Below are 13,643 nucleotides of genomic sequence, written 5' to 3' on the forward strand. Positions count from 1 at the left end.
TAATCCACCTGAGCTCATGGGCGGAAAGGTAGGATATAAACACAGTAAATGCATGACAACTCATACAGACATTTTTATTATCTGCCATGGAGTAGGGCATATGGAACCGAAATCATAAAAACAAATACAGGAATCACAAAGTTGGAAGGTCATCAAGTCTAATCTATATTGTTCAATGCAAGATATCCAACTAAAGCTTTTCCAATAAGCAGTTTTTCAACCTCTTTTTGAAGACACCCAGAGAAGGGATACAGTAATGGAATTTTGTGCTTAAGCAAAAAAAGGAAGGAAGGAAGGAAGGAAGGAAGGAAGGAAGATGAGACTCCTTTTGGTCACATGACTTTCCACTTACTTGCTGAAATCGTAGAGCAGTTTTTCAAAGATGAGGATGGGTCCGGTGCTGCTCAAGATGATGAGGGGCTGCCCAGCGAAGAAGCAGAACATGGCACCCGCCATCGCTGTGCCAAGGAAGCTCTCCATGACTCCCTGGAAGGAGGGAGAAAATGCCACATAACATTGGTAAGCGTTATTAGGCCCCTTCTGATAGGGTCAAAAGAACTGTAGTATTGGAAGGGATCCCAAGGGCCACTGAACCTCAACCACTGGCCCCAGAGCAAAAACCTCACAGCTGAAGCACCCCAGAAGTGACCACCAAACCTCTAAGGAGAAAGCCCAGGTCCAGTGAGTCAATGGCTGCCTGTTTCTTCCCTTTTTGGTCCGAAACTTGCCTGGTAGTTTTCCGTGGCATCGCCCAGCAACCCGCCAAAGGTAATGGCATTTGTGATGCAGCCAAGGTAGATGAAGAGGATCGCAGATATCGATTGGATATGAAAACCTTCGTAGAAATCGCTCGGGAACCAGGGCAGTTTCCGCTTGATATCCAAAAACAGGCCACCGCAAAACCTGGGGGGAAAAACACACACACAGCTGTCGACACGCTGCACAAAAAAGGAAGTCCACATTTGGTCCCATGTCAAGGAGGCAGAGCATCTATCCCAGGTTTCATATACACTAATCCTTCTATATTTGCAGCTTTGATTATTCATGGATTTGATTAATATGTTCTCTCTAGAAATATCTAGGTTCTCTAGTGCAACTCTATGGTCAACTTTAACTAAATGTTGCACTGAAAGACCTAGAGATTCCTAGAGAGAGTACTCCACTAGGCAACTCTATGGTCAATATTTGGCAGATGTTGACCACAGAGTTGCCCTGGAGGACCTAGAGATTCCTAGAGAGGACACTCCTCTAGGCCTTTGTAGCTCCTCCAACGCAGTTCTATGGTCAGTGTCTGTCAGATGTTGACCACAGAGTTGCCCTGGAGGACCTAGAGATTCCTAGAGAGGTGTCCTCTCAGGTAAAAACATAGTGTTTTTGCTCTTTGCGGTTTATCCATATTCATGGGGGTCTTGTGCCCCTGACCCCAGTGAATATGGAGGGACAAGTGTAGTGGTAAAAGACCGCTCCAAGATGCTGATCCTAGTTGGGGTGATACGGCTGAGCATCCTGGACAACTCCTTTGATGTTCAGGGAAAAAACCTGGATGGTCCAAAACACTTGCAGGACCAGGGTTTGGGAACGACTGATCTAGGCAGATTCAGGCCGCATCCACACTGGAGAAATAACCCAGTTTGGCACCGCTTTAAGTCTTTGTGGCTCAAGGCTATGGGATTCTGGGAGTTGGAGTTTGTTGTGGGCCCAGAGCGGAGCAGTTCCGCTCTGGGCCCCACAACATACTCCAACTCCCAGAATCCCATAGCCTTGAGCCAATGCAATCAAGTGGTGCCAAACCAGGTTATTTCTCCAGTGTGGATGCAGCTTCTGCCATTTCAGGCAGACCTTTTGGAAAATCTTCTCTGCTCCTGCCAAAGCAGATTCTGCTTTTTGCTGCAATGTATGGAGGAGTGGCAGGTGCTTAGCTTACCTCCCAGTCCAGACCAGTTCCTCCCCAATTTCATGTACGGCTGGCATCTCTTCATCTTCACTGCCACCTCCTCCTCCTCCACCTCCTCCTCCTCCTCCGGCTCCACCGGCCGCCCCATTCATCTGCCCTGCGTCGCTCAGGGAAAACACAGATTTCCTGGGATGGAGGGGAAAAAATCATGACATTAAGAGTTTGGAAGATCACTTTGCTCACTCACAGATAGGGCTTCAGAGTAGTATGGTAAATTAACAACTCCACTCTGACACAACCGGCTTTGCACTCCTTGCAAGGAGCAATGGGACTAAAGGAAGGGGCCCTTGCAAGTGAGCAAAGGAAAAGGTTGCAACAGGGAACTTCTCTCTACCTCTTTTCAGCCGAAGGGATTTTCTTGGGTGGCTCTATCCTAATATTTGGATCCCATTCTCCAGGAGGAAGAACAATGACTTCATCCAAAAACTCATCTATGCCAGCTATCAGGTCATCTCTGTCCCTCGCTTTGTAGGCAACGTCACTGAACAACTGAAAGCAAAAGCATAAGGGAAAGTAAGAGAAAGGAGAGAAAGGCCTCAGCCCCAGAAAACCCCACCTTAGGGTCCCCATAAGTCAGAAATGACTTGAAGGCACAAAACGACAACAACAGGATTCAACACCTTGAACCGATCTTTTAAATTTCAGACTTAAACCCAGAGCAAACTGGCTGCCCAGTGAGATGGGATCCTCCGTCCTCCACTGGCGAAATGTACTTACGTCGTCCACCATGAGAGTGGCGATGGCGCGGCCAATTTCATTGTAGGATTTTGCTTTTCCAGTGGGACCCAAAAGGATGAAGAGGAACCTGGGGAAAGAGAGGAGACTCATGAAGCAAGGAGTATGGCTTGCAAGCTGTCTCTGGTGCTGCTCCTTATCTGGAGGCCAGTGATTTGAATATTTTCCAATATCCTTCCCATCCCTATTTGTAAAATGCATTGTTCCTTTACCTGGTCGGGACGGGGACCTCTGTCACGCCGCCCAACATGGTGGACTGGATGAGCCGGACAAAGGCCACGAAGGGCTTGTCCAGGAAGTCCACTTCGCCCACCAGGACATTCGAGGCCTCCGCGTCTTTGGGGATCTTCTTAATGAATTTGTTCTTGAGCTGCAAATGAGAAAGAAAGGTATTTCCAGAAGGTGAGAGGTCCATCTCCTCTTTGGATTTGGCTCAATAACAAGTCAAGTCACTGACTTTGAAGGATTGCCAGAATCCTGGGTTCAAACCTCTGCTTAGCCTCATGGAGATCCTCTCTCAGCCTCAGAGGAAAGCAATGGCAGGCTTCCTCTGAAGAAATCTTGCCCAGAAAACCTTAGGAGAGGCAGCCTGGTTTGTGCGTTGGACTAGGACTCTGAGAGACCACTCTCTCATTGTCATAGGAAGGCAAGGGCACACATCCTCTGGATATATCTGCCCAAGAAAACCCTTGGAGAGGCAGGGTCATTTTCATGTTTGACTCAGGGAGACCAGGGTACAAATCCTTGCTCAGCCATGGAAACCCACTGGGTGATCTTGGGCATCTTACACACTCTCAGCCTCAGAGGAAGCCAATGCTTAAAGAAATTGTACCAAATTTACCAGACTTTTTTGCCCTAGGAAAGGGTATCCATAAGTCAAAGTCAACTTGGAGGGACATGGCAATGGAGTGCGGTGACCTGAGGGTCAGACTAGGGCCCTGGGAGACCCCCACTCAGCCATGGAAACCCACTCTCTCAGCCTCAGCCTCAGCTCAGTCACTTTATGCAGGCGTAAGATGATGCTCAACAGGATTCGGGCCAAATTTCTGACAAGGTGGAGCTTTGGATCAAACGCCTTCCTGGAATTCCTTCCTTTGTGCAACCATGAAAGCCTTCCTTTGCATCCAGTCTCCCATTTTTGTGCAGCAGAAGCAAGACAGAATAGACTCAGAGGAGTCTGGAAGCCCCATTGAATCGGCTGCATGCTCAGAGGTAGTCCCCTGGGGTGCTTTCCTTATTCTTAGCTCCCAAATGGGTCCAACCAACGCCAGGCTGGGCTTTTAGGATAATCTACACGTTGGCATGAGGAGAGGCATGTGAACAAGGTGGAAAGCCGTCCTCCTCCTCGCCTTCCCCTCCGCTTTCTTCTAAGCCTTTAAACCCATTCTGGGGGGAAAGCCAGGGCAGCTTTCGGACTAAGCAGAGAGCAGGAGTTAAGAGCAAACTCTAAGCTCCATGTAAAACTCCATGTAACACTCTCTTTGTCGTGGCCTTCGGGGACGATGAAAGGCCAGCCTTCTTTGGGAACAAAATACTCCGCGTGCCTTGGCCTTAACCCTCCCCACACCCAGGTCCTCCCCCCAAAACAATAACAATTCACTTTGAACATGATCTACATTTCCAGGAAAACCAACATTGTTGAACCCGATCCAATTCACAGAGACCTGCTCTTGGATTCACAAGAGGCAACACTTTCCCTGAGAGCTTCTGCCTGTAAGTCAATGGTAAAAGACTTAAAGGAAAAAAGAGTAGGTGATGTGGAGTTGTTGATGTTGTAAAACAGGTGTAGGAGCCATGTAGTCTGCTAGATCAGTTGTTCCCAATCATTGGTTCTCCATTTGTTTTGGACTCCAGCTCCAAGAAATCCCAGAAAACTTGGCCAACACTCAGGGATTATGGGAGTCGAAGTCCCTCCGGGGAGAAAGGCAGGATATAAATGAAATATTAAACAAACAAACAAACACACAAGCAAAGGCTGATGGGAGATGCAGTCCAACAATATCAGGCACATGGTTTGTATTTCTGTTTTACACCTTCAACAACTCCACACTGCCGCTCCTTAGTTGCACAACTTTGCTACCTTGGCAGACAGGTCTTTTAATGAATTTTAAAAGGGTTTTAACTCTAGAGACTATATAGTTTTAAAAATTATACACACACACACACACACACACAGTGTTGGTGTGTGCTTTTAATCTATACTGGTTTTAAATAATTTGTAAACCATTTTGCATCTCGGTATTGGACGCTGGCATGAAAATCTGCAAGCTCTGTTTTTGATTCTCCTAGGATTTATGCTTTTCCGCCTGGGTCTTTGGGGACTTCCTACCTGGTCTGTGCTCGGTGTGTCCGTGATGTCGTTCATGCTCCTGCTTTGTGCATGGCCTAAAGAGGTAAAAACACACATGCAGCTGTTTATGGTGAGACCAAATCCACTACCAAACTCATTCCTTTGTGGCAATGGCTAGCAGTATGGTAGAAGCCCAATTTCTGTTTGTGAGCCAACTGGCATTGCAAAACACAGGTCATTGGGATCCACTGGGGTTTGTTTCCAAGCCGCCCAATTGATACTAAAATCTGTGGATGCTCAAGTTCCATAATACTCAACAATGTAGTAAAATGGTGTCCCTTATATAAAATGGTGAAATCAAGATTTGCTTTTTGGAATATTTTTTATGTGTAGGTATAAATATTTTTGAACAGGGATCGGGAGCATCCATGGAGGCAGAATCCGTGCCAACCATAGTGACAATCTTAAACTGTACTATTAAATTGGACTTGCTGACTCTAAGTTAAGAGAGGGCTCTGGTTGGAGGACCAGCCTCTTGCCCCCCATTTCCCAAAACTGGCTGCCTTAGAGGTCTTTCTACCTGGCCTGGGCCCCGAAGGAAAACTCACGTAATCGTCCGTAACTCGCACTTTGCCTCATCCGGAGGTCTTCGGAAGAACGGTGGAAGCTGGCTCCTGCTGCTGGGCTCCGGACCGGACTGCGATCTATGGACAGAAAGAAAAAGGACTGAAACAGAAGCATCAGGGCAATGCTCACTTGGAAGAGTTTTGGAAACGGAGAGTGGAGGAGCAACAATGCTTTCACCCAAAGCATGGCTGCTCCATGGAGTCTGATACTTAGTGTGTCCTGTGGGTGCATCTACATTGTAGAAGTAATGCACTTTGACACCACTTAAAATGCCATGGTTCCATCCTACAGTCGTTTGGTGAGGCACCAGCGCTCTTTGGCAGGGAAGGCAAAAGACCTTATAAAACTACAAATCTCATAGGATGGAACTACAGCACTTAAAGTGGTGCTAAACATACACAAAAGGGGTATTCAGCCTGATCTATTGGAGAGCTCTGGTGCCACATCAAATGACAAATCCCAGGAGTCCGTAAGATCCTGTATAATGGCAGTTAAAAGTGATGCCAAACTGCTTTAATTCTGGAGTGTGGCTACACTTGTGGCACTCTATAGGCCTGACACAAACCACATCTTACACTGAATTCATTTCGTAACTTTTTGGGGATCCTGGACAGTGGGATGGTTTAGAAGATTCAGCACAGGGCAGCAATGGAGATCCCAACGTCAAAGTAGGTCTCCAGTGGAAGCTCTATCTCCAAAGTAGGTCCACACTTTTAAAGTTCTGACTAAAACCCAGAGAGGATTCTCCACCCCAATGATATGGGGGTCCCTGGCTGCTGGTGGCCACAACCTAAAATGGGCAACCCACACTCACTGGTGTTTGAGACGGATTTTCCCATGTCGGCCAGAGAGCGGTGGATGGGCTTCTTGGTTTGGTGCCGGTGTTTCCTTAGGAGGACATAGCTGATTTTCTCCCGCAGTTCTGGCTTCAAGAGTCCATCTTCTATTTGCTTTTCAATGATGTCGTCTGAAGGGAAGAGAGATTGTTAGCCATGAACAAGGCTGCCCAGTATGCTCTCCTTAACATCCAGCTTCCATGGAGGGAAATGGACCTTGGCTAGAGAAAGACCTTCCTGGGCTTTTGCAGAACAGAAGTAGCTACAAGATGGAAGTTAGACCAAGGATGAAAGGATGTATTGTTATTTTATTGTGTATTGGACTGTTTTACTGAAAGCAGCCTCAGTCCTAGGATATAAATAAATAATAATAATAATAATAATAATAATAATAATTATTATTATTATTATTATTATTATTATTGATGATGAATGAGATCCCAGATACATGAAACACAGGGCATGGTGACTTTGGAGAAATTAACCACTCAAATGAAATTCAACAACAGAGAAAGCAAAGGAGATGTTTTTTAGGTTCTTTGCCAATAGACCTGATCACTGGCTGAAATAACTTTTAAGTTCACTTCTATAATAGACTTTTTGATAGATCGTGCCTAACATTATTGATCGCCACCACAACCAGGAAGTTGTTTTAAAAATAACTAGTTCAAAGACCCCAGAGTAGTTAACTACTATTATGTGCATGTTTTAACATCTAACTCTACTTTTCCATTGCTCAATAGAAACTATAATAGTCCAAATGTTACTGTATATACTCGATTATAAGTCGACCTCATGGATAAGTCAAAGGCAGGTTTCGGGGCCCAAAATATGGATTTTGATGTGACCCACTGGATAAATCGAGGATAAAAGTAACAGGTGTGTAATGAAGCAGTTAAAGGACGAAGCAAAGGAAAACAGTGCCAAAGAGCCTGCAAAATTCCAACAGGAACAACTGGTTGTGCTCATATTAAAAGCTGGATGGATGAAAGAGTAGAAAGTGGAAGAGAGTCGGTGCTTCTGGAGCAGATCAAACTCTTGCATTTCACCTGGGAATGTTATATATATATATATATGTGTGTGTGTGTGTGTGTGTGCGTGATTTAAAGCACAATACTTGTGATTCTATGATTCTAATTCAACTCAGGGATTTTGGGTCGCATTTTTAACTTGAATTTCTAGACGTTCCTAGACTTACACATGAGTATATACAGTATATCAAATATAAATATGAATCTGAGAATGCTGCTGTGTGTTGCAGTGGTTTGAGCCCTGGACTATGACTCTGGAGACCAGGGTTCAATTCCCTGCTCAGCTGTGAAACCCATTGGGTACCACTGAGCAAATCACACTCTCTCAGCCTTAGAGGAAGGCAATGGCAAACCTCCTCTGAACAAATCTTGCCAAGAAAACCCCATCATCGGTTCTCTTTAGGGTGGGCATAAATCGGAAAGAACTTGAGGGTGGGCATAAATTGGGAAGTAACTCCCCAATTAATCCTAACCAGAGTCTTCCAAGCTTTGGACCTTGTTGTTGTCATATTGGTGGTTTGTACCTATGATCTGCGGCAAGGAGTAGCCGTCGAGGTCGAGGAGGACGGTCCCTGTTTGGAGGCAAGTGCGGAGCTCAAAGAGGCTGTGCAACGACAAAGTAGAGACGTGGGGCTTGCTCCAACGCTCCCCTCCTTCTTCCACCTTCTCTTCAAACTTGATCCACCTGAAACACAGAGAGAGAAGCAGCTGTGAATGAACGCAAGGAGCTCAGTGCAAAACATGTCCTTGGGGGAATACCTAGCACTAATAATAATAATTAGCCTGCCTCTCCCATTTGGATCGAGGCGAGGATGGCTATAGTAAACCCCTTCTGAAGAACCTGGCCAAGGAAACCCCACAACATGCTCGCCTTAGTTAGGGTCGCCATAAGTCGGCAATGGCTTGAAGGCACACGATTACAAATAAATACAGATATAAGTATTTCTGACAAACTGTGGAGTCGGTGCAATGTGCATATACCTCTTTGTGTTTGTATGGCATTTCTGTTTTGAACCCGCAGCTTCCCATCTCTGTGACCATTTCTTTGGGGGTTGATTTTGATACTCTGAGTGTGAAGTTTACCATTTTGTCTGTCTTGCCAAAGGTTCGTTTGCAATTGCAAGCCTCAAAGCAAAGGAAGGGACTCCCTGCAGTTAAACGTGCCACAAATTCCTCTTTCTGCTCCAAGAGAAGGGAAATCCTGAGCTGGCCAGTTTTATCGGGTTCGAAGTCTCCCTTGGAGATGCTGAGACAGCAAAAGGCAGAGAAGAAGGTCTCCTTCTGGGCCCCCATTGAGCTCCAGCGATTCTAAGGCTATTGTTTTGGTAGAATTAAAAAATACACAGCACTCTGGTCCTGCAACATCCTTAATACGTGGGTTGTGAGTGCAAATTCCCGCTTCACTGTTTGGTCATTGAAAGGCATTCTGCATATGGTCAGGGACATTGCCCTCTCCAGTCTGCTATATAATCTTCAATCTTGAGCTTTAGCCCAAGCTTTCTGGGCTCCATAGGCTTGCATTTCACATAAAATCAGTAACTGCAAACGGTTATTTCAATGGTAATGCTGTCCTTCTTGTAAAAAGGAAGCAACCTGGAATTTGCACTCTTATTCTCTTAGCAAATTGTTCCTTTTAGATGGGCAGGAAATTATGGGTGATGTTGGATTGCATCTCCTAGAAGCCTCTTGCCCCTTATAGCCAGGGGTGAAGAAGGATGGGTGTTGCAATCCAACCACAACTGAAGGGATACTGATGAGAGCGTGGACTCTTGCCAACAGGCAGATCCCAAACCCACAAAGTCCAAAATCCACAAAAGAGTCCCTATATTGGGACAAAGGCAGCATATAAGATAATAATAATGATGATAAAAGATGTTAAAAATTGAACAGGAGGAAGAAAACAGTGAACCACTAAGGATGCACCTGCACTGCAGAATTAATGCAGTTTGACCCTGCTTTAGCTACCAAGGCACCATGCTATGGAATCCTGGGATTTGAAGTTCGGTGAGATATTTAGCTTTCTATGTCAGAAAGCGCCGGTTCCAACAAGAACCTACAAACCCCAGGATTTTATAGGTTGGAACCATGACAGTTAAAGCAATCTCAAAGTGCATCACAACAGACATTCAGGGGTAGCCGTGTTGGCCATTTAACAAATGCAAACAAATATCCATCAGGGATACATTTATTGCATCACAGCGGGCCCTTGGGATCCATCCAAGTTCGGTTCCAGGGCCCCCCATGGATACCAAAATTCATGGATGCTCAAGTCCCGATCATACATATATTTTATTCGGTCAATGTCCAGCAAGATTTAAAAAGTGTAAGCTCAAGTCCCATTACATACGATGGCATAGTGAAATGGTTTCCCTTATATAAAACGGCAAAATCAAGGTTAGCTATATATTAAAACATATTTTAAATAGATTTCAAACTGTGGATGCTTAAATCGGTGGATAAAAAAAAATCTGTGGATATGGAGAGCTGACTGTAATTCTGCAACGCAGGTGCATCCTTAGTGGGAAATGGATGCTGGAACCAGCATGAAGTAGTGGTCCGAGTGTTGGACCACAGTTCTGGAGACCAGGGTACAAAATAAAACCGATCGATCGATCAATCAATCAGTCAATCCCTGCTCAGCCATGGAAAGCCACTGGGTCACCTTGGTCAAGCCATGCTGCCTCAGGCTGAGACAAAGGCTTCCAAGGAAGCCTCTCTTACAGCAGAGGTCTATGGGTCAGTTTTCGGTCCCAAATGAAGTTTTGGGGGATTGTGTCCAGGTCAAGCTTAGAACGGCCGCAGGGTTCTTCCCACTGCTGCAAAGGTTATTTGTGGCGTCCACCTCTAGCCCTGCATCCAAGAGATCTGGTGGCTATCGTCCATTCCTGGGCCTGACCTCCTCTTTTCCAGCCCAGTGGGCAAGGTCATTGGCGCAAACTGGGAGCACTGGTCTCACTGGGCAAGAGAGAGACGGGCGAGTTAATAACAATACTAACGAAGAAGGCAATCTATCTCATTAACTGCCTGACCTCACGGCATCGATCTGCTTTAGAAAATAGATCCTTTGTTCCTCCTGACCTCATCTGGGCTCCATCATCATCATCATCATCATAGGCTGTGAGTTCTTTGTTCCTCTTGTGCTGGAAATGTGAGAGTCAAAGCTTCTAATACTACTATTAATGCAAAATAATAATAATGGGCTCATGCTCAGAGAGCCTCAGCCAGAAAGAGAAAATTCCAGGTGGATTTCAATTGCTCTTGAAAGAAAAGAAAAGAAAAGAAAAGAAAGAAAGAAAGAAAGAAAGCTCCAGTAAGCTCATAATTCAATAAAAGGGGATACGTTAAAACTTCCTTTAATATTTAGATTAAAATCTGGGGGGTTCCGAAAAGCCTGTTTTTATAGGTTTCCAGTAAGAGAGGGGGAAAAGTAACCCTTTTGCTGAGCAATAGGCAATATGGCACAGTGGTTTGAGTTTTTGGATTACAACTCTGGCAACCAGGGTTCAAATCCCTCCTTGGCCCTGGACATTCACTGGCTTGATTTTAGGCAAGTCACACTCTCTCAGCCTCAGAGGAAGGCAAAGTCAAAGGCAAACCCCCTCTGAAGAAAATTGCCAAGGAAATCCCATCACAGAACCACAGAATCATAGAATCGTAGAGTTGGACGAGACCCCAAGGGCCATCCAGTCCAACCCCTTTCTGCCATGCAGGAACTCTCAATCCTTAGGGTTGTCGTAAGTCGGAAATGACTTGAAGGCACACAACAACAACAAGAATCATGGCTGTCTCCAGCACCCACTTCTTTGTCACTGGGACACAATTGCTCCACATGGCTAACACAACAACTAGCACCGGGAAAGGATAAGGGGATGTGTAATTTTAGCCATGTATGTGTTACGTATTTATTTATGTATTCTATCATAACCCGCCTTGATGCTTCCGGAAAGGCAGGATAAAAATAAAATCCATCATCATCATCATCATCATCATCATCATCATTAGCTGTGGCTCTGTCTGGTTAAATGGAAAAGAAAGAATAGAGCAAACTACATTTCCGAAATATTTAATTTCACAATATTGTTTGTTGTGCTGACTCTAGAACACGCAACGTATCCTTGTCCGTGTGAGAAGCAATTGTCCGTGACTAGATCTAAACGGCACAACTGCAAAGCCTGAATTGTAAAGACTGCAAAGGCCAGTCGAATGTTTAGCAGAGCGTGTGTTTCTGCATCGTCCAGCAGGTGGCGCTGCTTTGCCAAAACCATACTTGTAGTACCTGCTGTCCCAGGTGTGGGGCCTCTATATAATGGCAGGTATATGTATATCAGAAACATGTGTGTATTCGAATGGAACGTTGCCTCAAAATTTCAAAGCCATCGGTGAAGAACCTTCGGAGATTTAAGATTTTGGACAGGGAGCAGTAAGAAGGGATCCTGCCTGATTTTTGGGAGAGGCTTAGCTCCCATTCAGTGTTGACCGTAATGGACTAGAGAGACAACTGGTGTGACTCAGTATAAGGCAGCTTCCTAGGAATGTTAAATGGCCACCACACCAAAATAATCAAGGTTTCAATTCCCTACCAGAAGGATCTTGCCAAAACCTGGGAATCCAAGGTTTCCCATCAGAATTAACAATGTTGGGTCGGACGGATCAAGAGTCAGATCGCCAGGAGCAAAGACCAGGAAGGACCTCCAGGTGGGTTCAGGATTACATTTTAATTTATATAGATTATATGATGATGATGATTAGGATTATCTGTACCTGGCTGACTCCTTCCACTCCATTTCTTCCCCGTCGTGTTGGAGCGTGTCCATTTCGGTGAACAATGTGGGGTTTGGGGGATCGTCATCTTCTCCAAGGATATAACGGAGTCGCTCCGCGGCCGGAGACACTGAAAGGAAAAGAGATTTAATGCCAGGCAGGTATGGCAGGTACATTGCGCACCTGGCCTGATCCAGAAAACCAGCCAGAGACCCAGGAGAAGGAGGAGAAGAAGAAGAAGAAGGGGATCCTTGCCAGGGAGGCTGCTTTTTGGGGAAGGCTTACTTACTGGAACAACATAAAGGAAGACTAAAATGAGACTAGAAGGTAGGAAGTACAACAGAAGGGAGATGCTACGGCAATGGACATTATGCATGTGTATTGTAACAACAACCAGGTTTATTGATTAGTCAATTGACCATATCAAGTGACGACACACAATATATCAGGAGACATACAAAGATAAAACCGAGTCACTCCTTGAACTCCTAAAAATTAACCAGCAAGTTAAGCACCTAAAAAGCAGATAAAACACGCATAAAATTAAATAAGGACAGATCTAATAAAATAGGACACAAGGTAAAATACATAACAAATACGAAATATAAAATACATACTAAAGCAGATTACAATGGGGCAGGCAATGAATGGGAGAATGGGAGTGTATTATAAGACATTGTATGTACAATATAAATTTTAAAATATTGTTATTTTTGTCGTATTGTAACCCACCTTGGGATATAAATAAAATTTAATAATAATAATAATAATAATAATAAAGTCTGAAATAAAAGCAGGAGTGACTCCACTGACTTGGAAGCCATCAGCTGCCATAGAAATTGTCCATCAAACTGTCTGAATGGAAATGATATTCCTCATTGAATAAGGTTGGGAACAGCGGACGCAAAAGAGGCGTTTCCATTCTCACTCCTTTCACTTTGCAAACGTTGGCCGCGGCGTTCGCTGTTTCAAGGCGGCGGCAAATAGCAACCCATTGTTTGGGGAACTTCAGATGAAAAGACTGTTCTGGAGGTTCATAAGCTATTTGAGGTAGGGACCCATTAAAAAACACTAGGCTCTTTCAGGTCCCATCAGAACAAAGGCGATTAAGAGCGACTCCTGTCAAAACCCTTTTCGCAAAGAAGGCTGGCAGAAGGGTGCGAAGTGTTGGCCCCAAAAGTGGAAGTTGTGTTACCAGTTCAAGAGGTCACTGTCTCAAGTCTTTTTGGCTGCTGGAGATATAGATATGTCTTGGGAGAGGCTGGTTGTGGGTCAACACACTGAGCCTAAGAAATGAGCTGTGTCCAAAGACATTAAAGGAAATTGCAGATGGAATCTATCTATCTATCTATCTATCTATCTATCTATCTATCTATCTATCTATCTATCTATCTATCTATCTATCTATC

General features: G+C 44.8%; 1 protein-coding gene across 2 annotated transcripts in view; it reads right to left on the minus strand.

Annotated features, from left to right (window-relative positions):
• The window catches only part of SLC4A5 (solute carrier family 4 member 5), a 40,685-nt gene that overhangs the window by 16,173 nt on the left and 10,869 nt on the right, over nucleotides 1-13,643 (minus strand). For both annotated transcript variants that reach the window (XM_042474696.1, XM_042474697.1), the window contains exons 4-14: nucleotides 12,235-12,364; nucleotides 7,998-8,158; nucleotides 6,421-6,573; nucleotides 5,588-5,683; nucleotides 5,019-5,074; nucleotides 2,902-3,059; nucleotides 2,672-2,759; nucleotides 2,289-2,443; nucleotides 1,925-2,080; nucleotides 729-903; nucleotides 353-486 (exon numbers count right to left, since the gene is read on the minus strand). In XM_042474696.1, coding sequence (XP_042330630.1) covers nucleotides 353-486; nucleotides 729-903; nucleotides 1,925-2,080; nucleotides 2,289-2,443; nucleotides 2,672-2,759; nucleotides 2,902-3,059; nucleotides 5,019-5,074; nucleotides 5,588-5,683; nucleotides 6,421-6,573; nucleotides 7,998-8,158; nucleotides 12,235-12,364 — 1,462 coding nt within the window. The remainder of the gene's footprint in view (nucleotides 1-352; nucleotides 487-728; nucleotides 904-1,924; nucleotides 2,081-2,288; nucleotides 2,444-2,671; nucleotides 2,760-2,901; nucleotides 3,060-5,018; nucleotides 5,075-5,587; nucleotides 5,684-6,420; nucleotides 6,574-7,997; nucleotides 8,159-12,234; nucleotides 12,365-13,643) is intronic.

The sequence above is a fragment of the Sceloporus undulatus genome, chromosome 6, assembly GCF_019175285.1.
Source record: "Sceloporus undulatus isolate JIND9_A2432 ecotype Alabama chromosome 6, SceUnd_v1.1, whole genome shotgun sequence".
Classification (NCBI taxonomy): domain Eukaryota; kingdom Metazoa; phylum Chordata; class Lepidosauria; order Squamata; family Phrynosomatidae; genus Sceloporus; species Sceloporus undulatus.